We start from the raw sequence: 26,352 nt of genomic DNA on the forward strand, positions 1-26,352 counted from the left end.
ATAACCTCTAACAAGTACACAGGAGCACTATGGTTCTGAAAACCACACACATCTAAAACTGGCTTTACGTTTATAGGGGAAGGTAGAAATACTTTCAAGAAATATTTGTTTTGCATTTAGAAGATAAAGAGATTAGTCTGCTGGTGCTGTTGTGATGTTTGTATGCTTCTCACTCAGTCAGGATTTACCCATAAGCAGCAGGAAAAAGTGTGTTTTATGAAGCAGTGGGTTAACTAAATCCAATGGGGTTTGGCCAAAAAGGCCTGAAAACATCCAAATGGTCACTCACTCAGTGATCACAAAGCACACAGACATGAGATAAGAAGGGGTTGCTCTTGCCATGGGCCAATCCCAGCAGGCTGCTAGGGGTGGTACAGATAACACTCAGCTGCGTTCCCACAGAAGCTTTATTGAGTATTTGGATACAGGAGTCACCATTTGTCTGCAAGCAGAAGGATCAGATCTTTGCCATGGCAATTTCTTCCATGACTTAAGTTCTAGAGAACGAGGAGTTGTTCTATTGCACCAAGCAGTACATACCTTGTGTTTCCAGAAGTGATTTTTTAGTGGAAATATCAGCATTCCCTTGATATTTAAAGGGAATATATTATATTTTATATTCCCTTTTATATTTTGAACTGCTGACTGTAATGAGGGCAGCTTTAACCATTCAATAGAGGTCCATCTTACTGCAGTGTCTCTACCTAGTCCTCTAGGTATGGAATAGACCTCTGGAATCAGAAGAGCTATATGGCTTGATCCATGCTCTTCTCCATTCCAGCCTGGGAAAAGGAATCCAAACCAAGATTTTATGCTGCAATCCAGATAACCTGTTTCAGTCTGACTTGGGTCACATATAAACAGTTTTTCAGATCTTTGTCCCAGCCACCTTTAGGACAACCTAGACCAATGTGTTTTTGAAGTTAAAAAAAAAATAATAATTGGGCTTTCAGCAAGGGTAGAAGAATATAAGAGATGTGAACATATGGACAACACACTCTAGGTCAAACCCTTACCAGGCCAAATATTCCCATAACCCTACAATAATAAAATTATTATTATTATTATAATTAAGGGCTAAATAAAGGAATGTACAGTATTTACAGCCATTAAAACTAGAGAGAAGATACTAAGTAATAGGGGATACAAAGTAAAGGGATATTAGGACAGAGCTAGGAGGAGGTTCCCTGGCTCTTTCCTATTGTACTATTGTTTCCTCTGATACCTTGAATAGCAAACGCCATTCAGGGCCTACCTAGATGTTCTCATGATAAGAATCCCTGGAGAGAGGCTATCTCTAGCACAAAGCTAGAGAAATTCTATCATCTTGTTCCACTCAAAGTCTACAGCATCTTGAAAGCAAGCCCATAGCAGCTGATGGGACTGTTTCCCAGCTTAGCAGGAGTCAATGCTCTCTGCTCCCATGGATGTGGGAACTAGTCAGAAGCAGTTGTCTTGGATTACATGAATGAATCTCAGAAGAGTGGAGTTCTTTCTCTAACATCAGAACAAGTCAAATTCAATCCTCAGGCCAGTTCACTTCAGTTCAGGTATGAGCTGAGACCAACTAATATCTGTTCCTAAATTTTCATCCTCAAGACCAGGAAAGCTGATATCCAGAAGGATTTTGCTGAGGCTGTCATTCATGGTGTCCAGGATAAGGCCCTCCATGAGTGACCTGTTTTCAGTGAAGCCAGAGGCTGTCAGTTCAACAGAGGATTGCTTGGAAGTGTCACGAATAAATGCTGGAGAGCTTGTGAGGGGCACAAGGACCATGTCACCGGATTCTGTATTGAGCAGTTCTCGAGGAGAATCAAAGAGAGGGTTTTTAAGGGGTGTGCTATTAAAACCCAGCAAGTCCTGGTTGTCCTGGAGGGGTGTGAATGGCAACTGAAGGGTTTTCACTGGACTGAAGTCCAGCTCATGACTTCCTTTGGCTAAGGAAGCAGACTTCCAGGGATCAAGGACCTCTAGTGAAGGGGTGGTAGTGGCTGAGACTTTGCTGGGAGTGGAAGAAACAGGCAATTTGCCGAAGACGTCTTTGACAGGCGTTTTAAAGGCCCCCTCTTCTCCCTGTGAGCAGCTGAGCTGTGATATGTTCTCAAGGGGCTGGTTTTCCTGGGAGAAGGGACACTCTGCCCCTAACCGGAAAGGGTCCAAGCTGCTGCTTTCTGGCAGAACAAGGACAGGCTCTTCTGAACAAGGCAGTGCTAGGCGTTGCTTCCTTCTGGACCTGCCCGCTTCCCGCCTTTCCCTCCTCTTTATAACCAAAGAGTCAGAAACTGCCTTGGGTGGGGACTTGAGTGCGGTGAACTGTTTCCTCTCCTTTGTGGATGAGTCTGGGAAGAACAAGCTTGGCTCTTCCTTGACTGTTACAGTTGAGGCAAATGGGGACAGCCAGGGATCCAGCTGAGAGCCTTCTTCCTCCTTCACACAAGCACCCTCTGGGAAAGAAGACAACTCCTCACCGGGCTGGGAGCTGTTCTCCTGTATGGAGTGGGTTGGGGAGAATAAACCTGCATCACATTGAGCTTCCTCCTTGACAGCAGCTGGGCGCAAACAGGGAGACTCTTCTGCAGACAGTGACATCTACAGTGAAACACAGGTGACATGCAGTCAGTGAGCAAGGATCTCAGCTACCCAAAAATCCAAATAACAGTGGAAAGAAAAGAAAAAGACTGGCATTTAAGGTCAGCAGAGAGGGTAAGAGGAATATATTCAGGAAGCAGTAATTATAACAGGCTGAGATTGATCTCTGTGAAGTTGATAGAAAGAAGCCTAAGGATCACATGGGAAGGATTCTATCTAGCTAAGTGACAAAGTCATACCCTTCAGAGCACTCCTGCTCTGAGGAACTTCTGGGAGTACAGGCAGAAGGAGAGCTGAATATTTCTGGAAAAATATTACCCCTTTGATTTCTTCTTACATTATCTAAATGGGAATAACAAAATGAATGAGGACAGCTTTCCCAGAAACCAAGGAGAAGGAAGAGAAAAAAAATGAGGTTATCAAAAGAAAAAGAGCACAGGAGAAAGATAAATCATAGCTGGAGAGAACACAAAGCAGCAGGCATACAAAGGAAAATAGGATTATGGTTAGACAGGATGGAAGAAGCTAAAGCTTTACAATGTCTAAGCATTCAAGAGCAGTCAGTGAATGCCAAGAAAAAGATCTGTTTAATAGCTGTTTTTCCTGAGCCCAGAATAACTGTCAACTCCACACAATTAGCAAACAGCAGATACGGAAATCCTCTGGGAAGAGACTCCATGAAATATATACCCATTCAGAAGCTCCTCATTGTTACTTGTCTATAGAGCTATCAAAAATATGAATGTTTTAGGATCAGAACAAAGCCATTCCTCCCATTCTTCTTTCTTCACATCCCAGCAGTAAAGAAAAATTGTCTTGACCAAGCCATAGATCCCCTTCCTCTAGTGAATTAGAGAAACATCCTTGGAGCAAATAAACTACCAGGTAGTAGTCAGCCTAGAGACAGTAAAGGATAGCAAGGATTATCACTAGTTAGTTCCTTGATAGGAGCTTGGAGTTTTAGAGCACCTAAGTAAAGGTGCACAAAGGAACCATATGAAGAAAAGGTTCATTGAAGGCAAGAGATATAAAAAAAAGTAAGCAAAAAATCCAAACAAACTCACTCCTTCTTAAAAAAAAAACCTCCCCACACCTTCCTTAGCCCCCTGCTCGCACCCCTTATAAAAAAAAGAAAAAAAAAACAGGAAAAAAAACCCCACACTAACCCCCCTGAAAACTCCTTGGAAAGCAAGAGACCAACCTTTGGAGTAATGCACACACGCTTATTGCTCTGCAAAGTCTCCGAGCTGTTAAGGGATGCTCCCTGTGCCACGGACAGAGGAACCTTCACAGAAGGCTGCAAGACAAGAGGCTGACTCAAAGGAAACTGGATTGGAACCAGGTAGGAGTTGACACGAGGAAGCAAAGGCTTCATCTTTCGTCCTGGAAGGGAAAAGAAGGGACTCACTTTTGCCTGTTCTCCACTGCTACCTCTTGAAACCCAGGCACCTTACGGAGAGTCCTTCTAGACATCCCAAAAGGAACACCTGATCAGATCACTTGCCTTCTCTGCTAATTTTAAGGATACAAATACTAAGCCAGAAGCCTCATGGATAAGAAAATAACCTTTCATGCAGATCCTACCCCTCAAGTTTGGGCTCTCATCCCAATTGAATGCCCAATGCCCACCATCTCATCCCTTCAGACACAACACCACTGCTTTCTATTTCAAACCTGGCTGTAAGGAGCACAAAAGCTGGCAAACAGGGATAACACAGTCCACTTGTATTCCTAAAGAAATCTGGGGGAATGCCCCAGATTTATTGGATTGATTCTCTTTGGCCCTAAACTGCTGGGGACACTTACGTGAATTCTGCGGTTCAGTTTTGCTTCCCATGTTCTTCAGAGGATCTGGAAGACGATTCTTTTGTTGCTGCAGTCATTATGAGATAAGTAAGGAGAAGGAGAAAAGAGAGAGATTAAAAGATCCACATTTATTCTGCTGCCTCACTGAGAACTGTGAAACCAGAGCTCTGTGCTAGACTAATGCAAAGAGAGCAGCTGTTAGCACCCAGCACTCAGGCTGGCTCTAGGTCTGTGCCACTTGCTGGTTTGCAGCCATGCCATCCCAAAGCCAGCTGCCCACCAAAAGCTGTGCAGGGAAAGAGACAACATGACAGAGCTGCTCCAGCTGCAGACTCTACTGCAGAAGTGAGCTGGTTTTGGCACCCTCAGTGCCCGAGGAACAATTAATAGGATGGCTTTATTGTATACTGGATGTCCATACAAACCATAGACCAGATAGGTGCTCAAATGGAATAGCAGAGGCAACAATGGGATCAGAATTCTGAGCAGATGGAAAGAAGGCCAAGGTTGTAGCTGTGACAGAAAAGTGTTTGACTGGATGTTTACAAATTCTTCACTGTTAAAACAGCTGAATGAGAGAGCAACAGCAAACAGGTTCTTCCTTGCAAGAGTCATTCACAGTGCAGTGGATTCCAAAATGAAAAAAGAGCACAGAGAGATCCTATTCTCTCTGGATTTGAGCTCCAGAACATATTGGAACTGTTGCCATGGAGATGATTTTACCAGAAATCTGTTTGGGTTTGTTCTCTGAAGCCTACTGGTGTCCATTGCAGCCTACTTCAGCAGTAGACTTCCAAGTTGCTCAAAGCTGTCCAGCTTTACCAGCTCGAGAGACTGTACCACCTGAAGGCAGTCAAACATTGGCTAGACCCCTGTCCCTACAAAGGGCAAGCATGGAGCTGTGTGAGTGGATGCAGCAGTGACCCAGTCCCCTCCCCAGGCCTGTTGTCCCTTCCTTCAGTGACTGGCAAGAAGAGAATGGAAGATCAAGCCCCGAGCCAGATGGTAATTCTTACTGATTCCGAGTACTCAGGCGATGTTGGTGACCCCAAGTCCAGCGGCTGGTGGCAGAAGGCATTGAGCAGGAAAAAAATTTAAGATGAAGTTATCAACCAAAGAGGGAGACAAATGGGACATTTTAAACTTGTACAATCTGAGCAAACAAATGTTAATTCTACCCACCCACTGCAGAAAATACAAGAGTCTAAACACACCTATACTAGTCTCCAAAGCTCTATTTCCCTAACAAAATCTTCCTAAAATATCTATTTGGGCTAGGACAAGTCCATCCTGTGACTAACTGACTAACTTATCAAACAGCATAGGAACACCTGGTTGGCCTCAGCAGAAATCTTCTCATTAGCAATTTAAATCAGGTCCACGGTAAGAAGTTGAACGACCTGACTATTATATTTGGCACAGCACATGAAGAATAAACACATCTCAGAGAAGCTCCAGATCAAAGGCACAGCCACAGCACCTTTTCTTTCAAATGCAGAGCTTGTCTATTTGTTAAGTGAAGTGACTGAATCCAGCTTCTACAAAGAGGCTGATGTCAAAGCAGCTTGACCTTACAGTTAAAATAAGGTGCATCAGGCTATTGTGGCATTTAGAATCTGGATAGCCTGTCCTATTTTCTTTGCATGAGGCAACTCACCTTAAATACCTGGTCCAATGTTAGGCAGCGGTTTGCATCAGGGTGAATAGTCCAGAAGGAGATTTTACCATTAGCAGATGTCTCACGGACAAACATATCATGAAGGGACAGGTTGTGCCGGATGGAATTCTGTGGAGAAAGGAGAGGGGGGGAGGTTGAAAAGCAGTAGTTTTGTTATCAGCACAGCAAGGCCTACCTCAAACCCCCCAGCAGAGGGATTACATTCCAAAGTGCAGACAACACCAAACTTTCACGTTCACAGCGTACCCAGCCAACCCCGTCTTCAGTCTCTTATTCTATGTACTCTTGAGATCCCTATTCTCACTCCAGTGATCAAATATCCCATCATCTTGTTTAAGTAGCATGAGGCAAGAGATACAAGAAGTGGTACAGTGAACATCTGGAGTGAGAGTGTATTTGGGGTGGAATGTTTAAATGAGCTTCCATCTTGCTTTGCAGGCTGGGGGACAACTTTTCATTTTGATCCAGAAGGCATGTAACATCACCCACAGCAACTTGAGGGCCTGCTTGTTACCTTCCAACCTGGCTTAGCTACATGTTTAAAATAAGGGAAATGATCCTCAATCCAGGTATAGATGTCCTTCAGGGTCATGCGCTTCTTCTCCGTGCTGTTGATGGCGAACTGGATCATGGCCATGTAGGAGTAAGGAGGTCGTTCTGACACCGAATCCTGCCATGAGGAGGACTCAGCAGCAGTAGGAACAGCAGCAGCAGCAGCTTCCTCTTCGGTCTGAAAGACAGAAAGGGTGATACATGAATGTTCATGAAGCTGACAAGAAGGCCCATGGAACAGCCCTGGATCCTCTGGATTCTGCTATTCATATCAGTAAAGGTCAAACTCAGGTTAGTTAGATATAGCAATGTTTAATTCTTGCAAGTATTCTGATCCACATAGATTACTGCCTTATCAAAAGTTTTAGCACATGCTCTCTTACTTACTTTGACTCTTTCTCGCAGAGGCATCTGATTCTCTTTCTCTGTGTCCTCCTTCACAGAAGAGGGATTTAGCCCATCGGATCTCATCTTCCCCAGCCACTGGATGTTGGTGAGGCTGTTGTCCAACACGGAGCTCATTGTCTCGCCACTGCCTGTTGGGATAACAAGCCCACGTAACAATCACACAATAATTGAGGTGAAAAGAGTCCTCCAAGACCATCAAGTACAACCTGTGACCAAACACCACCTTATCAACAAGACCGTGGCACTGACTGCAGCATCCAGTTGTTTCTTGACCACCTCTAGGGATGGTGACTCCAAACCTCCCTGGACAGTCTGTTCCAACGCTTGACAACCCTTTTAGGGAAGAAATTCTTCAGGATGTCCAATCTGAACGTTCCTTGGCACAGCTTAAGGCTTTGCCCTTTTGTCCTGTCATTTGTTGTCTAGGAGAAGAAGGCAACCCCCACTGCTCTACAGCCTCCTTTCAGGCAGTGGTAGAGGATAAGGCCCCCCCTGAGCCTCCTTTTCTCCAGGCTGAACACCCCCAGCACCCTCATCTCTTCCTCATCAGACTTGTGCTGCAGACTCTTCACCAGCTCTGTTGTCCTTCTCTGGACAGCCTCCAGCACCTCAATGTCTTTCCTGACATGAGTGACCCAAAACTGAAAACAGAACTCAAGGTGTGGCCTCACCAGTGCCAAGCACAGGGGGACAATCTCTGCCCTGGTCCTGCTGGACACACCATTGCTGGTACAGGCCAGGTGCCATTGGCCTTCTTGGCCACCTGTGCACAGCTGGCTCATGTGCAGCTGCTGCTGACCAGTACCCCCAGGCCTTTTCCTGCTGGGCAGTTTTCCAGACACTCTTCCCCCAGCTTGTAGCACTGCCTGGGGTTGTTGCAATGCAACTGCAGGACCTGGTACCTGGTCTTACTGAATGTCATGCAATTGGCCTTGACCCATGGATCCAGCTGGTCCACATCCCTCTGCAGAGCCCTCCTGCCCTCCAGCAGATCCACACTCCCACCCAGCTCAGTGTCATCTGTGAATTTACTGAGGATGCCCTTGATCCCCTGATCCAGATCATTGATATCCAGAGTGAACAGGACTGGCCCCAGCCCTGAGCCCTGGGGCTCTGGGGAACCCCACCAGAGACTGGTCACCAGCCGGCTGCAGCACCGTTCAGCACCACTCTCTGGGCCCAGACATCCAGCCAGTTTTAACCCAGTGAAGAGTGAACCTGACCAAGCCAGGGGCTGCCAGCTTTTCCAGAATAATGGGGTGGGAGACAGTGCCAAAAGCTTTACTCAAGCCCAGGTAGGCTACAGCTTGTCATAACCCTGCTTTCCCACAGGTAACTCAGCTACTCCTTCATCTCAGCTGTCAAAAAGAAGGCACCAGTCACACTGCTAAAAGATGGCATTGCAACTCTAATATTGTGGAAGGAATTCACCTTGAATTCCTAATCATGCATAGATGACCAATTTCTGAAAAGAGCTACAGCCTAAAGAACACTTAAACCAGACTATTGTCAACCAAAACAGGGCAATGTTGATCTAGTACTTCAAGAAATAGAAAGCACAAAACTGAAGTCAGAAGCTCAGATGTCTCCCACCAAAAAAATATGTCCACTGTAATCCTTCAGATTTCACTACGTATGCAAAGCTATGTAGATTATTAAAATCCAATCCACAGGTATTCTGTAATTAACAAAATATTAATAATTACTGCAAACCAAGATGCAAGTGCTGCACTCCTTGGTCCATTTCACATCTCCTTGTCCGTCAGGACAAAAAAACCCAACAAAAGAACAGGTAAAGGCTACATACTGTTGGTCTCCTGCTCCTGTCCAGCCACAGGATCAACTCCTGAACGCCAGAGTGCTGTACTGCCTGCAAGACCAGGTGTCTGTGCAGCATTCTTCTCTCTTTCTTGGCTAACTGCAGCCTTGATGGCTGCACTGGCTTTCTTCTCTGATGGGAGGTGCTGCGATGGTGCTGGACCAGCTGAGCGGGATGTGCCCCCACTGCTGATGAGAATGAACTTGTTGGGTCCATTGTTGCCACACTCTTTTCCTTTTGCTGTCAATGCCTCTATGATGCTCTGGATATCAGCATTTGTAGGGATGGCCACCACCTGGGTGTTGGGCATTGTAGGGTGGTCAATTATCTTTATTCCTGCTGGGAATTTCTGCAGGCCACAGTCCTTTTTGTCTCTGGGTTGTCTGCTGTGTTGGTCTTCCTGTCTGTGCTCCTGCTTAGGAGCCTTTTCATCCTGACCTCTGTTCTCATCTCTCGCTGAAGTACTGGATTCATCGTTCTGTGGGAGGGTCAGTTTTCGTCTTTTGAGAATTAAGGGCCTGCGAGGGCTGGTCCTCATTATTGGTCTATACTGTCACTCTCCATTGAAAGGGAGAGGAACAAATCCTGCAAAACAAAAGGTACAACATAAAGGCTGCAGCAAATCATCTCAAGACCTCCCACAGAGCACACATTCTCAGCAGTTGCTACAAAGCTAGAAACACAAAAGGGAAATTGAAAGGCTGACAAGGCTACTAAGAAATCATACCTCCCTAACCCACACCTTGTGTAAGCAGGATGGGAGAGAGATCTGCAGAGCAGATAACTTGCATCACAAAGTACATTATAATGAGCAAAGTGTGTATGTGCTTTACAGAAAAACTTAGCTATAATGTGACCAGCATCAGCCAGCAAGCTGGAGGCGAGGTAGAATATAGAAATAGCAGGGCTGATTCTTACAGTTGATTGCTCTAACAGCAGATTACACAACCTGTGTGAAAAGGGTATTTACAGATGGTTTAAGACCTGGGAAGCAGAGATTACCCTGAACACTACAAAGGCACACAATAAATGCAGCAGAAGTAAGGTGCTTTAAGCTAGACACCAAGTAAATGTACTTCTAATTCCTTTCATAGATTTGTTAAGATTTGACATAAAGTCATCATTGGGCAGCATACAATTTTGATGTCAAACTGTTGGACAAGAGGTGGTTTAGACTATAAAGCAGGAAGCAGAGGAAATAAAATTCAGATACTGCTTCCAGGGTAACATGCTGTGAGAATACTACAAATAATGCCATCAGGAATTCGGTACAGTCTGTGCTTTTCTGCAAACGATACCTGAACAATATGCAAATTGTACTTATTGCTTATCATTAGAGATGGCAAGCAGAATAGAAACAAATAACAAGAAAAACGAGGCCTTTTGCATTGGTAGATTCAACGAGGTCAGCAGGTAAACGAGCAAATTCTCAGTACGAATCCCCCACATTGATACAAAGCAGAGTGCAGCAGATAACAAGCTGAGCTGATGCCCTATGCACAGGGAGCAGCCAGCCCGGCGATCATTCCACGCGGGTTCTGGCAGCCGGCACAAGCATGGCCCTCTGCGATCTGCTCCACCCCCTTAAGGAGAGGCAGCGCCGAAGGAAGAGCCCTGCGCCAGCTCCCCCAGGCTGCGTTCCCGTGAGCAGGAACAGGAGCGCGTCACTTCCCAGGGAGGCCCCGATCTGCTACTCCCGCACGGGCCCGGGAGCACCGCTGTGTGCGCGCTGCCCGAGGAAGCACGGAGGGCAGCGCCAAAGCGCTCCCGGCTCCTCCTTCCCCCGCTCCAGCCCCTGCGCTGCCGCCCCGGCCAGCGGGTTCACCTGCTCCCGCGGGGCCTGCCGCCCCGGCCGAGCCCAGGCCCTGCCCTCTCCCGCCCGCGCGGTGACCTTATCGTGGCCCGCCGAGGGGTGCCGACCCTTGCCAGGGTCCCCGGAGGATGGTGGCGGGCTGCGGTCGGGACTCACCAGCTGCCGGGCAGGGGCAGGGCCGATGCAGGGCTGTGGCGGCGACCCCGGCGCTCCCGGCGCGGCCCCGGTTTGAATTTGGCGCCCGGCGCAGCGCTGGCCCTGTCACGTGCCGGCCTGCGCCAGTGAGCGGCGGCGGGGGCGGGGCCGGGCGGGTCGGGCCAATCGGCGCGCAGTGGGCGGGACCGCGGCGGGCCGGGCCAATCGGCGGCGGCGGCGGGGGATACGGATGTGCGGGCGGGACAGAGCCCGGGCTGCCGCGATCGCGTTGTTCAGCTCGGCCCTGTTTCGGGCCGGCCGCTCCGGACCCGGCTGGGCAGTGCCGGCAGCTTCCTTCAACCATGCTGCCCGCGGCTGGGAGCCCCGCCGTGCGCCCGGGCCGCCGGCAGCGCGCTGACTCCTGGTGAGGAGCTGCGGGGTGTTACCGTTTAACGAGTGTGTCACGGCTGCAGCGGGCTGGCGGGGCCCGCAGCACTCCCTGAGCACGCCGCACTTCGCTAAGCGGTCAGGCTGTTGCAGTCTCATACATCGCTCAGGAAATGTTATCAAGTTTCCTTGTGCGTGCTGATCTATGATAAGTCAGGCTGGGTGAGTACGAGCCAGCTGTGGCCAAGAAGGCTGGGGGCGCCTGGCCTGTATCAGCAATAGCGTGGCGGCAGGACCGGGCAGGGATCGTTCCTCTCTCCTCCGCACTGCTGGGGCACTCACAGTGCCATGTCCGGTTCCGAGCCCCTCACTTCAGGAAGGACATTCAGGTGCTGGAGTGGGTCCTGAGAAGGACAGCAGAGCTGGTCTGGAGCACAAGTCCCATGAGGAGCAGCTGGGGGTGTTCAGCCTGGAGAAAAGGAGGCTCAGGGGCACCTTATTGCTCTCTACAGCTGCCTGAGAGGAGGCTGTGGCCAGGTGGGGATTGGCCTTTTCTCCCAGACACCCAGTGATGGAACAAGAGGAAATCGTCCTAAGCTGCACCAGGGGAAGCTTAAGTTGGGCATTAGGAAGAAGTTCTTCACAGGAAAGGTGATTAGACATTGGAATGGGCTCCCCAGGGAGGTGGAGCCACTGTCCCTGAAGTGTAGCACGTAGTGCCATGGTCTAGTTGCCATGGTGGCGTCTGGCTAAAGGTGGATTTGATGATCTGAGAGGTCTTTCAACCTAATTGATTCTGTGATGTGTTTTCCAACAGAAAATGAAATACAATGTTACTTCAGTTCAAACTTATTCATTAGGCAAAGCAAACAAATCATGCAAGATCTGTAGAATACAGGAGGGAGATGTCAACTCTGTTTTGTAAAAAAGAAAAAAAACAAACTTAGTCTCTTGAAGTTAAAATGTACAGATAGTTAGCAACCAGAAAGGGAAAGAGTTCTGATTATCTTAGCCCTTGGCATTACAAGCAAGATTGAATTGAAAAAATGAAAATAAGTTTTTTTGGGTTTTCCTTTTCATAGCTGATTTGACATGGCTGGATCAGTAGGTCATCTGCTCCCATTCCTGCACTGCATTTCTAAATCCACCTGAAAATTGACAAAAGGTTCAAGAACTACTGTTGGGAACAAGTCTGCCTTGAGATGTGTACACTGTGCTGTTGCATAAATGTTTTGCTTTTGTTATAAACTGTATCTGAGGTTTCCAAACAAGTCTTTCTTCAAATCCATTTATTTGCCTTCTACAGATTCAAGAGCACTTTAGCATCTCCTCGGGGTGCTTCCTTCTTTCTTCAATTGGCTCCAACAAGCATCATGAGGTTTCTAAGCAGTTTTACCACACCTTTTGATGCCTCCAAAGAAGAAGTGTACCCACAAGGCCAGGAAGGCAGAGCTGGTTTTCCTTGAGCAGCCAAGGGCAGGGCCCATCCATTGCTATGAAGCTCCACTGCATTTGGCTGAGAATCCCAGACGTGTGCCTACAAAACGTGTGGACCTGAACACCTCTGCTGCCTGGGTTGGTATAAATTATCATTCCTCCTGCACCCCACAGCAACAGTTTTCCAGTTGCTCCTGTATGTCTTAACAGAAAGTTATCTGTTCTGGATCTGGAAAATTATTAGCCCAGACCTGAATTCCCTCTATCAGTCTAAAGCATAAATAAGTGCTTGAGTTGCTTTACATTCCAAGAATAAGCACTAAGGTCTTGGTTAGTTGAAGACATAAACTGTATGCAGTGTTTACTGATTAATGAGTATTTGTCTTCTAGAAAAATTATTCCCATCAGGAAAACACTGTTTTCCTAGGCAACCAAAAACTCTGCACGAAATGAACATTAGGGGAGATTTTTCTTATCGGCTTGCTGTTTGAAATAACTGCTGAACTCTAAATGTTACATGTTAAAGTACTGGGTGTATTGTTTAAATCTGACTGCTAACTTTAGAGAACATAGGTTTTCACTTCAGAATCATTTGTTCTAACCTGCCCTCTTTCCATTTCTGTGTTTTGAGTAGTTTCTCTCCATACCAATCTTCTGATGGGTTCATTATCTTGGGACTGTTTGCCATGTCCTAAAATACTCCTTGTATCATGTAATGTAAAGATTTATTTTTTTAAAGCAAACAGCTGCAGCAGAGACAGACTGTTCCTATGCAACAGTAGTCATCACCTAGGGGAGCTCTGTTTAAACATTACTGCTGCTTGGCTCTGCTCTTCACAAAGCAGGTCAGGAAGTGTGGTTTCAGACCTGCATGAAACATTCCTTTGTATTTTTGTGATGCCTTAATCTTGAAGTAGGACATCTTCAATTTTTTCCTCTTTAAATTTTTTTTTCTATCTGCTTGAGGCAGTTAGCTCTTCAGTTTCTGAATCACTAAGTAAAATAACTGCTGTGAATAAGCATTCATTTTGTTTGGAAGAGGTGGAAACATCCACTCTGGTTGCTCTTTGATTCCTAAAATACAAGTATTCTAAAATTTGTTTGAAGCTATTGGTACTGAAACTGTTAAATATTTCTCAGTTTGGAAAATGTGGTAGGTTTGTAACTTCTGGAAGCATCCTCTGCTGAGTGTCTGTCAAATTGTTTCAATGGAAACTGATTTTCTGCTCCTCTCTTTTTGGCATTATCTAAGTTTTTCATACCTTTTCCACTGCTAGGTTCCTGCACAGGTAAAACCTACCTACATGTTCTCTGAAGCCAGGAGGACATATCCTTAAAATCAGGGACTATGTTAAGTATGTGTCAGTATACAATTACTACAGAATCATTTCTCTTTTCCAGCACAATGGCTTTGGATTCAAACAGTTCAGCTGTACATCAGACAATCACCATCCTTAGTTAAATTGCACTCAGTGTTTTTAGGAACTATACAGTGACTCAGGAATGCTGAAGGAGATCTGTAGTTACGGGAGCAAGAACTCAGTTTGGTGTGCTCTTGGGAAAGGCAAACTGGAACCTGAAACAGAGTCTGACTTTTTTGTTAACAACCAGGGATTCAAAGGACACTGTAATAAAAGGATTTCCAGGGTTTGAGTCCAGAATCATTCAAAGAAATATAGACTGTTGAGCTTGGACCATCTTTTCTATAGGAAGCTGATTGTAGAAGTGGATTTTGGGTGATCTGTTACTCCACAATACAGCAGTTAAGTCTGTTTTGAAACAGATGTTTGGGGGGAAGATTTTGAACATCGTATTAACACAATCTAAGGGGATTGAGCTAAGTGGGCATTCTTCAGTCATTTTGTGTTGCTCTCCCTGTTCAGCCTCTACTTCTCTGGGAAGGCTGAGGATTTAGTTCTTTAAATCTATTTGAGTTATGCTAAGACACAGAAACAAAAAGGATCCATTCTGAACTTTCTTAAATCTGCAGGGTTTACAGGAGAAGACATCACTTAGACTTCTTTTAAAACCCAGATCTTGAGTTCTTTTTGAGCTGCCAGTGATCAACTCACTTGCACCCCAATGACTTTCCACAGAACAGTGGCAGAACATATTGTTGAAGTTCAGAGGCATCTCATGCATAGCAGCTTTGTTAGTGATTCATTTGCTTTGCTGCAGAACAGATTATTCAATGAACACACTGGAAAAAGGTGGGGAAGTAGAATTGCCTGTAGGAAAGGGTTGGGGTTTTATCTTATTATTATGTCTTTCCCTTCAGGTGTGCCCACAATTTGACACAACTAAGCCACTGGTGTTGAAAGCACGCCAGAAGAAGCATCGTGGTCCTCAGAAGTCCTATAATCAGGATGCCAACCACAGCTCATTTCATGCACGAGGAGCTGCAGCCTGCAGATTTCCTCCTTTAACTTTTGAGAATCCAAAAGGACATGCGGTCCCTCCGTTGGATGATCCAAATTGCTTGAGGAAGAATGCACAGTGCTCTCCCAACCAGCCTAAGAAAGGGACAGCAGCAAATGCCAACATCCAGGTGAAGAGTCTAGAGAACTGTGGAGGGCCTGCTCCCCAGCCCGTGGAGCAAGAAGTCTCTAGTCCATCAGATGCAGAGGCTGCACAGGTTCCTTCCCCAAGGAATGGGAGATGCAGCAACACTCTATCACCAAGTAGTCACGCCTGGCACCCAGAAGAAGCGTTGCCACTTGGTACTGAGCCCTGTGGGAGAGGGGAGGCGGCAGCAGTACTGGTCGCAGATACTCCCGAGCACGAGTATGGAATGAAGGTCACCTGGAGGCGGCGGCCGCACATTATGAAGTACCTGCGGGAGCAAGGGAAGCTGAGCGCTGCGGACATCCTGGTCAAGGCAAACATGGAGCTCCCGAGGGGACAGCCCCACACCTGACCTGGCGGGAGCAGCGACTCGCTGCGTGCAAGGACACGCCCGGACAGATGATGGCCCTCAGGGGGCTGAGGGGACCTGATTTCAGCCCGGCCCGGTACTGCGCCTGGCAGCGCCTCCGACAAACGCCGGGGCGGGCGCGGGGAGGGTCTTGGCGACGGAAGGGGGTTGGGGGGGGTCATTTGGGGCGGTCTTCCCTGGGGACGTGTGTTCAGCAAGGGCTCGGTGCCGCACGCCATTCCCGCCGGGACCGTTCTCCGCTCGCGGCGGAGGCGGCGGGCGCCTCCCGCACGGAGCCACGGGGGCGGCCCTTGCGTTCCGCCGCGCGTGCGCGCCGTCGCGGCCAATCGGCGGGCGGCGTGCTCGCTGCCCCGGCCAATGGCGGCGCGCCTCAGTGCCGCGCGCCGTTGCTAAGGGCAGCGGCGGGCGGGGGCCCATAGCAACGGCGGGGCCGCGATGGACGGAGCGGGGGGAGCCGGCGGGCCCGCCGCCCACAGGTGAGCGGGGCTGGGGCTGCGGCGTCCCGGGGCCCAACAGGCCTGGGCGGGGGCTGCCTCGCGTGGTAGCAGCGCCCGGGGCCGGGCTGAGCGGCCGCAGCGGGGCCCGGGCGGGCGGAGCCGCAGGGCAGCGGCCACGCGGGCCGGGGCTGCCCCGTTAACACCCGCGTCCCGCTGGCGGGCGGCAGCCGTGCCGCTGTTTTATGTGCGGGTGTATTTTATCTCCTTCACTCTAAAACGTTGGTGTGCATCGTCTGAATACTTGTAGATTAAACCGGTTTCGTGGTGTCTTGGTGCACTCGTGGTTTCTGGGCGCTGCTGTGAAGCGTTTTCGCGGTGTTCTTCAGCCCCTCTGCTCCTCCTAAGGAAGCTCTCTGGGTGTTTGGTATCACTCTGGTTGTGCCTTTGCAAGGAAAAAAGGAGGAATAACTGAAACGAACTCAACTGATGTAATAGGAACAACAGCTGTGAACTATGGAGAAGCGGTTTTGGAAAGATTTTATGGTTGGGGCACTTAAAATCGAAATTATTTGAAATGTGAGTGTACTGGCAAGCAGAGAAAACAGGTTTTGGCAGAGTTGGTGTCATTGCTAAAAAAACAGGAAAATCTATCTTTGTGCCTCTGTTTGGATAGGAAAAAGTAAAGCAAGTAAAGAGAGAAACCTAAACTTTGGGTGGTGAAATGATAATGAACACAGTGTAAAAGAGAAACAGTATTTTTTATTACATACATTGTTACATTTGGTAATTTAAGGGGGATGAAAAGCAACAGTGGAGTTAGAAAGCCTCCTGTAACTGCTTAGATCCACCAAACATGCTATGAAACATTAGATTACTTTTTATGCATGCTTGAAAGGCCTCATGTTGTCTAGCAGTTCTGGAAACAATTTTTTAGGAAATGGTGTCCAGATACATGTAAATTTCCCTGCACAATAGATGTTTAGGTTTGACAGAGTTGACGCTACAGGAAATAATTCTGCTGTTCTGATAACAGTTCTATTGGCATGATTTCTTTCTGCTAAGGAACTTGTCTCATGTGCTTTTATGGGTGCCCCCCAGAAACAGGCTAACAATAATGGCAGTTCATGGGGTAGCTGCTTCCCTCCCATCCCAGTTTATTAAAGAAACATCCATTTCTTTAGCTTTCTTAGTCCCCACGGTTAAGGTAAGAAAACTAGAATACATGAACTTAAAGTAAAGTACATAGTTTTAAAATAGATCTGTAAGGCTTGTTATTTTTAGAGGTGTTTATTTTTCTGGAGCGTTCATCAGCATTGGAATAAATTTGAGGAAGACAAATGTCTGTATTCTTAGGAAAGCTCTTCTTTTTATGAGAAAAAAATAGTAAAATTATCCAGAAGTTGTTAATCTGGTTACTAGAATTCTTGTTTGGTAAAATAATTGTCAGTTGTCCAAACAGTGGATTTTATGGAAAAGGTAAGTGTGATACATAATAATACTTTATGGCAATGAAGATACTACAGGTAAAGTTGAACAAAGCTGTACCTGAGAACTGCTGGCAACATTTTTTTTTTGCCATTTTTTCCCCCAGGGGTGGAATGCCTTTACTGTTGAGCAATGTAAAAAATACACATGAAGATATGGGAAGTATTTTATCTGATGGACAGAGTAGAACATTGCCAGTCAAAAATTAATGCATATGGTTTTGTAAGTGTGCTGTGCGATACATGATGATGGATAGACAGTAGAGATCTTGGATTTTGGCCATCTACAGGCTGTCACTTGCAAATACTGTGTTGTGTTAGACTTTCTTCCACTGGAACTGGAATTACTCAACTTCATTTTAAAGTTTGGCTTTCAGGTAAACATGGCACAACTGTCTTAATGCTTTAGAAAATTATAAGCTCAATATTGCTTTTTTCGTGCTCTTGGTAAGTGCTGACCTTCTCTCTTACTTGGGAAAGTCCTTTTGGAGACTTACCATGAAATTATTAGTGTAAAAACATTCGGGTAAAAGCAATTCTAATTTATTGTAAGCTTTTAAAATATTGTGAAGGAAATTTGTTTCTTATGGTAGTAAGTGTTTTAGAATCTTGCAGACCAATGGACTTTGCCCTTTTGCACACTAATCACACAGTGTACAGGAATACTTAGAGCTTCCCACATGCTGCATTCCAATTATCCTTCAGCTTCTGACTTGCAGATGTCATGTAAGAGGAACAGAATTTTCAAGGGGCAAAAATCTTGACTGAGTCTGCAGAGACTAAAAAGCTGGATGTCAGCCACAGCAGTCCTGCCCTCATTTGGATGCTTCCTTGGGGTCCAGCCATGCATCAGTTAGTGGCTTTCAGTTTGTGAACTCTGGGATATTTCCTCAGTGTTTCCCAAAGTTAATGAAGAAAAACAGCCTGTTGCCAATAAGCTCAATTTTCAGAACATTAGGAGCTCACAGATTAAGAGAAGTTGAAGACTTCTCTTTAAAGTGATACTGTTGTCTGGCCAAAAGCCCCTTCCACATTTTAAAACTTGAGTGTAGTTGAGGTTGTCAGGAATCTCTGTGGCTGCTGGACTTGAGTATTTTGTATAAATGCACCATAATTTTGAGGAGAAAAAAGACAAAATACTTTGCTAATTATTTTTGCTATACTTGTAAACCAGAGAAGACAGGTAAGTTTAAAATTCCTTTTAAAAGCCTCTCAGCATCTCTGTTAGTCTTTAGGTATCTTTATTTAGCCACCAATGACCTTAAAATTAACAAGCAACATTTGTTAAATTTCAGGACTTGGAATTCTGTAAATCTTATCCTTAGATGAACGAGAATTGGCTTAATATTCTGTTTGCTGCACCTTTTCCAGCTCTAAACATTATAATGAAGAAATCTGTCTGAAGTGAGACAAACCTGTAAATATTTTATGAGTGTGGTTGATACGTACTCCTTGAAGTTCAGATTCAGCCGAAAAGAAAACCTTTGCAATTTGAGGCTGCTGCTGTTAATGTGAATGAAGGAGTCACCTCACTTCTTGTGATGTGGACAGCAGTGGCAAGAGAGGAAAGGCAACAATGTGTGACTAAAATTTCGGAATACAATTTGAGACTCACTTAGTAACAGCAATTGCAAAGATGTATCCTGCAGTTGAACCTTGTTTGAATTCTCTCTTTAATTTCTAGTTAGCTCTTTCCCCATCTCTTACCAGCTAGAATTTAGGTTACTGGTGACCCAATTTTTTTTAATAGAGAGCCATTACTTTTCTCTTCTGCTTTTTTTTTTTTAATCATGGTGTGGCGTTTATAGGAGGCAAAAATGCGCTGACTTAACATAATTATGGCTTTGTATGTGTGAAAACTTCCTGCAACCAGACTTGCACTGGGATGGCTCCAGACTCTTGTTTTGTTGCTGAGGCAGAGCTGAGTGATCTCCAAAATAAAACTGTGTTGTAATTGGGTCATGGGATGAATTCTCTTCTAAGTGGATTTGCCGATATGACTGGAGATGTTGCCTTGGACCACTGCAAGAACATTTACACCAACTCTTAGTGCTCTTTAAAACACACTCTGTGGGATGTTTGAACTCTTGAACTCCCTGTGTTCTTGCTATAGGAGTCTGGATGCTTCTACATTTCTTTCTGACTTTGCATTCTTTTGTGATATCTGAGGCAAAAAGAGCAAGAACTAAAATCTAGCAGTGTTATCTTGCCAAGTCACCTAGTTTGAGATCAAAATGACATTTCACTGTTTCTGTCTCTTTAATGGCTTTCCCTTTCAAGTTTTCTAAAATAAAAAAAAAAAAAATCTGGACCGGGAATAAAGGTCTACAGTCAGTTCAGAAAATTTCATATTCCTTTCCCTATTTTTAGTTTGAAATACAAGTATACAAGTATTTTACTTTGAAACACAAGTACAATTCATCTTGTCAAGTGTGATGTACTTGTTTTTAGGGAACTTTGGGTTTTGTTACCTGGTCTGGGTTAAGCACAGCACGTGCTATTTAACTGCTGCCTTTGTTGCTAGGAGAGAATAATGGCTGCTCTACATTTCACTGGCTGCCTCTTGTAATGAGGTACCACGTCATCAAAAGTGACAGGCAAGGTTTAATAATTCACAAACAGAAGATCACAAGAGACAGAATTCCAACCCCCTGGGGATCTTGCTTTCCTCTTTCCTTAGGAAGATGTGTTTCTATAAGTGAAATGGCTGTGAGGATTTGAAACATGTAGTTGAGAGAACTTTAAATAGAAAGGTGAAGTTCTGCTTGTGGAATAAATTTCTCTTTTTTTTTTTTTTTTCCTTAGCAGAAACCTAAGTTTCATTAGGTTTAACTGAATTAACCTGAAGCATAGTGCTCTGCATTTGTCGTGGTGGTTAGGAGCTGAAAACTCCTGAGTCATGGAGTCACCAGCTGAACTCTTGGAGGAATATGCCTGACGGGAGGTTCCTTGTTTCCCTTTTCTTGTAAGAATTATAATAAAAACCCAGTTGAAACCCCTTCTTTGGCTACACACTTAAAATGTAAGTTTATGTGCTTATTCTGATGATTGTGTTTTTTGTGCCACCCTCCCAGCATTATGATGGCTTTGATGGTTAATGGCTTGTGTGGAATTCTGGCTTCTCTTGGCCTTCCTTCCAGGAGAAGAGTACTACTTCTGCTTTAGGTTTGCAGAAATGAATTTATTTGGGACTTGTGGCTAAGGAAAACAAGAATCTCCTTTCTGTTCCCCCTATGAAGTATAGCAGAGAATGACACAGGCTTTTGTTTGCACTCTTTATAGTCCAAATAGAAGTCATACTAGCTTCTGTCCAGAGAGTGCTGATTCATTTTCCTTGCTCTGCTCCTTTGTTCCAAGTAAGAGGAGCTAATCTTTGGTACTTGATAAGTCACTTTTTGCATGGTGTGTAAAACACTAACAATGCAGTAGTCAAAATAGTTCTGTGCTCAATATGTAACCTTTTCATCATGCTTTTATTCCTGTTGCATTTTCTTGCAGCAACCTGTATTTTTTTAATGTCTTCTAGTTTGTTCTCTCACATTTGGGATCTAAACTTGTAACCTCTAGAACCCAACCAGACAATCACAGAGGATGGAAGATGATCTGGAGCAACCCTGCTGCTTAAGCAGGGTTAGCTGGAGCAGATTGCACAGAATGATGTCCAGTTAGGTTTTGAATATTTCCAGAGATGGAGACTAAATCTTCCTGAGCAACCTGTTCCAACATTTGACCACTTTGTCTGGAAAATTTTTTCTTGATATTGGGTAGAATTTCATGTACTTTAGTTTGTGTCCATTGCCTCTTGTCCTGTCATTAGGCACTGCTGGCTTTGCTTTACACCCTTCCATCAAGTTATTTCTGCACATGGATAAGTTACCTCCTGAGTCTTCACTTCTCCAGGCCCAGTTCTCTCAGCTTCACCTCATGTAAACCACTTTGGTCCCTTGAGCACCTTTGTGCCCTTTGCTGGTTATGTCCATCTCTTGCTCCCAGGAGCCCAGAACTGGATGCAGCATCTCGTGTGTGGCTCCAGCAGCAGAGGGGCGGTGTCGCTTCCTCAGCCCGCTGGCAGTGCTTTCCTAATGCAGCCCAGGATGCTTTGCCTTGAGAGAGTGAATTGCTGGCTCGTGATAAACTTGTCCACCAAAACAATATTCATCAATTTCTGAAAAACTAATCTCAACAAACAGCATAAACTTCATTCTTTGTTTAACCATAATTCAGCTTTTCTCCTATGGTACTTTCATTTCTCATTATTCTGTTACTTTACCTTTTTGCGGGTGTGTTTGTGTTGCTGTGTAATAGTGCAGAGAATATTCCACTGCACTTCTCACAGGATAATTTTATACTGGGGTTTTGTGCTTCCACAGATACCATTTTGAAACTGAAGGCAGGTGTGATCTTTGAGTGGTCATTTTACTCTGCCTGCACAGTTTCATTTTTACCTTACAAGATCACTGGAACAAGTACTGTAAAGAAAACAGAAGCTTGTGTCTCCTGTACTGATAAATCCTTTTTCTCCATTGACCTGGCTGTGGTAGTCAGTCCTAAACTGCATCATTATTTGCCTAGTTAAATTTGGCATGTGAACAGTCACCCCAAAATTGATGCAAGTATGGAAAATTTAGTGCTGCAAGGATAAGCTTGCATCAAATTCATGCCTTTAGTGGGTTTAGCCAACAAAAATAATTATTAATCTGTTAATATTTTATAGCAAATAATGTTTGTAGCATGTACTCCTCTGATTAATTTTTGCTTGAATTCCTTTCTTCAGCACAATATTCCTGTTGCTGTGAGTTGTCAGGGCAGCTGTTTTGCCACAATATAGGAGAAACATATCCATATTCATATAGATACATGCAAAGAATATTCATATATTCTTCAGAGCACCAGCCTTTTCAGTTTTGGTTTGTTTTGGGGTTTGTTATTTTTTTGTTGTTGTTTTTTTGGAAGAGGGTGTTTAGTGGGGAAGGCAGATAGTGAGTGTTTTGTTTTGGTTGTTTTTGACATGCTTCTGATCTGTGTGGCTTTAAAGAAAAACACCTGATAATTTCACATTAAAATTCTATTTTTAAGCCTGCAGGTAGGTAGAGGCAGAAGTTTTAAAGGATTAGCTAGCTATTTTGTTTCTTTAGGATGTTTTTAAGTTGTAAATTGTTCTTTAAGTTATAAATTGTTCAGATAGTTGGTACAAGTTATTGGCAGGATTATGTAGTGGATTCAGGTATATTTTGAAATGAAGTAGAACATGCAGATCTCAGTGCTTGTCTCTAGTTGCTCCCTTAATCCACACTGATCTGGCAGCTGAGTTTATTGTTCTTATTAGTTTATTTTAAACTTATTTTCAAATATTCAGAGATAAATCTTATTCAATCTGTATTATGTAGTACAGAATTTCTATACTAAAGCAAATCCAAGACAGTTATTTATTTACTAATTCAGAATTGCTTCCAAAACTAGGTGTTCGCTCTTTCTGTCATTGTTCTCATAATATATTCAGTAGGTGAAAAACTTTTCAAACAAATTTTGTGAACCCTTTCTCAAAACAGTATTCTATTTATATTCTTGTTTTTGAGGTGCAGAGGGATCAAAGGTCAAACTGATTTTACTGATTTCTGTAAAAAAGGGAGATGCACTAAACTTGCCTTTATTGAAGTATCACCTGCTTAAAAATAATGTAATGAAATGTTGATGCAACTTCAGCAGTGTCACTTAGAAAGAAGTGTGGCATTTTATGGCTGATTTGCAGCAGATCAGTTTACTTTGGAAGACTTACTGCTTATTAATTATGAATGAAAGAATATCCTGTGTTTACCAAAAAACCCCCACTCTCTTGCCTTGGGGAAGGCAGAAAAATTTGGTTACCTTCACTCTTGTGGATGGTATGCTATGCATTTTCCCAAAAATGTGCAGTTGCAGCTGTGTCAGAACTCCACCCTTTTGTGGATTGGAAGGTGCACTACAGATAAATTTTGTTCCTCAGTTTCCAGAGACAATATAGCAATTTTTGTTTGTAAGCAATCTTTTGAAAGATAAGAATCCTTCTTCAAGTAATGTTTTTTTCTACAGCTTCTGTTTTCTTTCATAGCTGTAGTTCAGATGAGAATAATCCCCAGGAAAGTTTATTGGAGGGTTAAGAGTCAAAATACTTTCACACCAGCTGACTCAACATTTCTTACTGAAGTTGCTTTTACTTGCACTTCTACAGCTAAAAATAAAATGCAGTGGATGAAGATGTGGGCCACAAGCCACATTCTTCTCATCCCCTGATTTTTAAGTTCTGGGAGTATTGCTCCGAGACATAACTGCTGCTAGCACGTTAATAAACTGCAATGAAAGAGAAATTACAGGAGCTTTGTAAGACTTTTGATGGAAGCAGTCCTGTGTAGAGTGAGAAATGGAACATAAGATATTGGGAAAGTGGGAAGATTTGTGGATTAAAATGGTGTTATTGTGCCTTGGAGCTCCTTTAAAAGGAGTAATGGAAACAACTGAAAATTTAAGGATCTTGACTATTAATATATAGGTTCATATTCCTACTGGTATCTAAAGATTGTGTTTATTGAAAGGATTTCTATGTCAGACTGATGCAAAAATGTCAAGCTTGTTTGCAACAAGGCCCAGTAAACTCAAGATCCAGCTCACTCCAAAATGATCTGGAAGTTTCTGCTGGACACTTTCCCTGAATCTCTCTGCCAAACTATGGACTATTCCCTAGAGCTGTGCACAAATAGGTAAATTCCTCAGCTTTTCTCACCAAGGATTAAGTGCAGGTACAGTGCTGATAGGTGCTGTAAAGATACTTAGGACAAAACAAGCTGTGTTTCCTTCTCTTGGGTCAGATTTTCATTTAAGGTTGGAGTGGGGTTTGCTTCTATCAGCTAGTCTGACCTTCCTCCTAAAAGAGGCAGCCAACCTTACTTTATTCTTAACTAAACCTTTAACTTGAACTGCAGGATAGATTTAGCTCACTGGGAAGCCCTTAAATCTGCAAGTCTTTGCTGCACTATTGGTTTAGGAGGAAAAACTGAGTACAGTATTTCTTTAGTGGAATATGAGAAATGTACATTTTGTTGAATGCAGGGAAAGTTATAATGGTGTTTTCCTTGGTTTAACATATTTCAAATCTTTCCAGTAAGTCCTCAGTCATGTAGAACATTTTGTCTCTACAGGGTGCTCTTTCCTGTTGCTTTTCTCTGCTCATTGCCTCTCATTGACAACTGCAGCCAGTCAATTCCTTTCAAAACTAGTCAATTATCCATGACAAAGTCAACTCTTTTTTTTTCTTTTTTTTTCTTTTTTTTTTTTTTTTTTTTTTTGCCTCTTTTTAACTTAACAGTCAGTATATAAAAGGGGATTAATTGAAATAACCTGAAAGAAGAATGCTTGGCTCTCCCATCTGGGTTAACCACACCTGAAATAGGAGGTAAACCATAGCCTTCGACAACAGCAACTTCTAACATAGCAATATTCAAGCTTGATAAAACCAGTTGTTTTCTATTGTTTGTTTCCACAGCTCCATGAGTTATCCTAATGGTTAATTAGTCACAGTGTTAAATAAAAAACTTATTTGCAACCTGAATTCGTTTAGCTTCAGTTATTTATGTCTGGATTTTATTGTCTTCTCTCTCATCAGTGTCATGTGTAACCTCAAATCCATGGAATACAGTGGAGTGTATTGAATTTCTCTTGAATAAACTGTAGGATGCATTGAAATCTTACTAAGAGGTGCACTTTCCAGTCCTTGGTCAATTTGTTCAGCTTTCTGCTGAACTTGCTTCAATTCTTCAGTCCTTTCCTATGTGGACCTTGGACAGAATGGAAGAACATTTTCAGGCTGGTGGATTGCTTTTATTTTCTACATTCTGCTTTGATACCAGGATTTTTCATTGTTCTCAGAGTTGGATTATACTGTATGTTTGTGTTTGGCTGATTCAATGGTAATTATTGCCAAGTGCTTAGAACATAAGTATTTTGGTTGTGGTTTTTTTTTTCAAGTACAGCATACTCAGGAACACAGACAAGCTGCAATGAAAACAAGAGTGTTACCTCTGCTTATCCACAGTTTGTAATGCCAGAATTTCAGTGTTATTGAAAAATATGTCCATTCTGAAAGAACTGCCAATAGATGTATTGTTCCTTTTTTACAGAAAGGAAAATAAATCACACAAAAGGAAGCTTCAGTTGCATACATGAATATCGGTTAAATAATTTGTGAGTTTTTCTTCATTGTGGTTGTTTGCTATTCTGGAAATGGTTAGGAAAGACCAAATTGATTTATAATAAATTTGTTGCATATTCCTATTGCAACACTTTGATTTCTGATTATGAAATGGAAACCAGGCTGATTCTGATTTCAGTAGGAATTTGAGATGCTACCAATTAAAATAAAACTTTTTGCTCCCTGTTAATCTGTGTCAAATCTGTGAACCCCTTTGCATCTTGCCATCTTCTTCCATGTTTTATTAAATATTATTTAAGTTATTTCCCACTCTCATTTTTATTCTGTATCCTGCACTATCACTAATGTTTCCTTGTATGTTCTGTTCTGTGTAATCTTTCCTTTCTCTGTGGCACATGTCTGTTATCTGTCATGCAGCTTCAGTAGGATTGCAGGTGGATTCTGGTAGATGTAGCAGTGGTGTCTGTTGCAGGATCTCATGTAGGCTGCTGTGCTGCAGTGGTTGGGGTGAGGACATTGACACAGACCACTTGAAAATTTTCAGTTCTTATTTATCAAGGGTAAATGGGCAACTGGTTTGGTGGTCAGGATTTTTTCCCCTGTTTCTAACTGTGGTGTTGTAGCTATGGAAATGCTGCTTATTTTTCCTTTACCTGATGGATATTTAATTTTTCTTGTGGCACATAAACC

At 43.9% G+C, this 26,352-nt stretch overlaps 3 protein-coding genes across 8 annotated transcripts in view; 2 read left to right on the forward strand and 1 right to left on the reverse strand.

Moving 5' to 3' along the window:
- Nucleotides 1–398: 398 nt before the first annotated feature.
- Nucleotides 399–10,943, reverse strand: FOXM1 (forkhead box M1). Of its 2 annotated transcripts, XM_064702382.1 has the most exons (9): nt 10,822–10,943; nt 8,841–9,437; nt 7,013–7,161; nt 6,588–6,803; nt 6,053–6,181; nt 5,412–5,456; nt 4,396–4,462; nt 3,791–3,972; nt 399–2,589 (listed from the first exon to the last, which is right to left on the reverse strand). In XM_064702382.1, exons 2-9 carry the CDS (start codon nt 9,388–9,390, stop codon nt 1,537–1,539), a joined length of 2,391 nt encoding a protein of 796 aa, XP_064558452.1. In that variant the 5' UTR covers nt 9,391–9,437; nt 10,822–10,943; the 3' UTR covers nt 399–1,536. The 2 variants fall into 2 exon arrangements, with proteins under 2 accessions (XP_064558452.1, XP_064558461.1); XM_064702391.1 differs by lacking the exon at nt 5,412–5,456.
- A 91-nt stretch (nt 10,944–11,034) lies between these two features.
- RHNO1 (RAD9-HUS1-RAD1 interacting nuclear orphan 1) lies at nt 11,035–15,541 on the forward strand. 2 transcript variants are annotated; one of them, XM_064721094.1, is made up of 3 exons: nt 11,035–11,224; nt 12,494–12,762; nt 14,903–15,541. In XM_064721094.1, exons 2-3 carry the CDS (start codon nt 12,595–12,597, stop codon nt 15,539–15,541), a joined length of 807 nt encoding a protein of 268 aa, XP_064577164.1. In that variant the 5' UTR covers nt 11,035–11,224; nt 12,494–12,594. The 2 variants fall into 2 exon arrangements, with proteins under 2 accessions (XP_064577164.1, XP_064577170.1); XM_064721100.1 differs by lacking the exon at nt 11,035–11,224 and adding an exon at nt 11,232–11,409.
- TULP3 (TUB like protein 3) overlaps nt 15,515–26,352 on the forward strand; it is a 32,761-nt gene continuing 21,923 nt past the window's right edge. The window contains exon 1 of one of the 4 annotated variants that reach the window (XM_064721063.1): nt 15,515–15,635. In XM_064721063.1, coding sequence (XP_064577133.1) covers nt 15,589–15,635 — 47 coding nt within the window. In that variant the 5' untranslated portion in view covers nt 15,515–15,588. Of the gene's footprint in view, nt 15,636–15,898; nt 16,036–17,839; nt 17,858–20,435; nt 20,503–26,352 lie in introns of those variants that run through there. The other 3 variants (XM_064721071.1, XM_064721081.1, XM_064721073.1) reach the window with 3 other exon arrangements.

Source organism: Zonotrichia leucophrys, chromosome 1 (genome assembly GCF_028769735.1).
Source record: "Zonotrichia leucophrys gambelii isolate GWCS_2022_RI chromosome 1, RI_Zleu_2.0, whole genome shotgun sequence".
NCBI lineage: Eukaryota > Metazoa > Chordata > Aves > Passeriformes > Passerellidae > Zonotrichia > Zonotrichia leucophrys.

What these genes read in the sequence shown, in the direction of transcription:
- FOXM1 (XM_064702382.1), bottom strand. Translation starts at nt 9,390, where the DNA reads ATGAGGACCAGCCCTCGCAGGCCCTTAATTCTCAAAAGACGAAAACTG. An exon ending in CTCTGCGAGAAAGAGTCAAA is followed by an intron (nt 6,804 to 7,012) that starts GTAAGTAAGAGA and finishes TCTGTCTTTCAG; the next exon opens with ACCGAAGAGGAAGCTGCTGC. An exon ending in CGCCTGAGTACTCGGAATCA is followed by an intron (nt 4,463 to 5,411) that starts GTAAGAATTACC and finishes TAATGACTGCAG; the next exon opens with CAACAAAAGAATCGTCTTCC.
- RHNO1 (XM_064721094.1), top strand. Translation starts at nt 12,595, where the DNA reads ATGCCTCCAAAGAAGAAGTGTACCCACAAGGCCAGGAAGGCAGAGCTG. An exon ending in TGAACACCTCTGCTGCCTGG is followed by an intron (nt 12,763 to 14,902) that starts GTTGGTATAAAT and finishes CTTTCCCTTCAG; the next exon opens with GTGTGCCCACAATTTGACAC.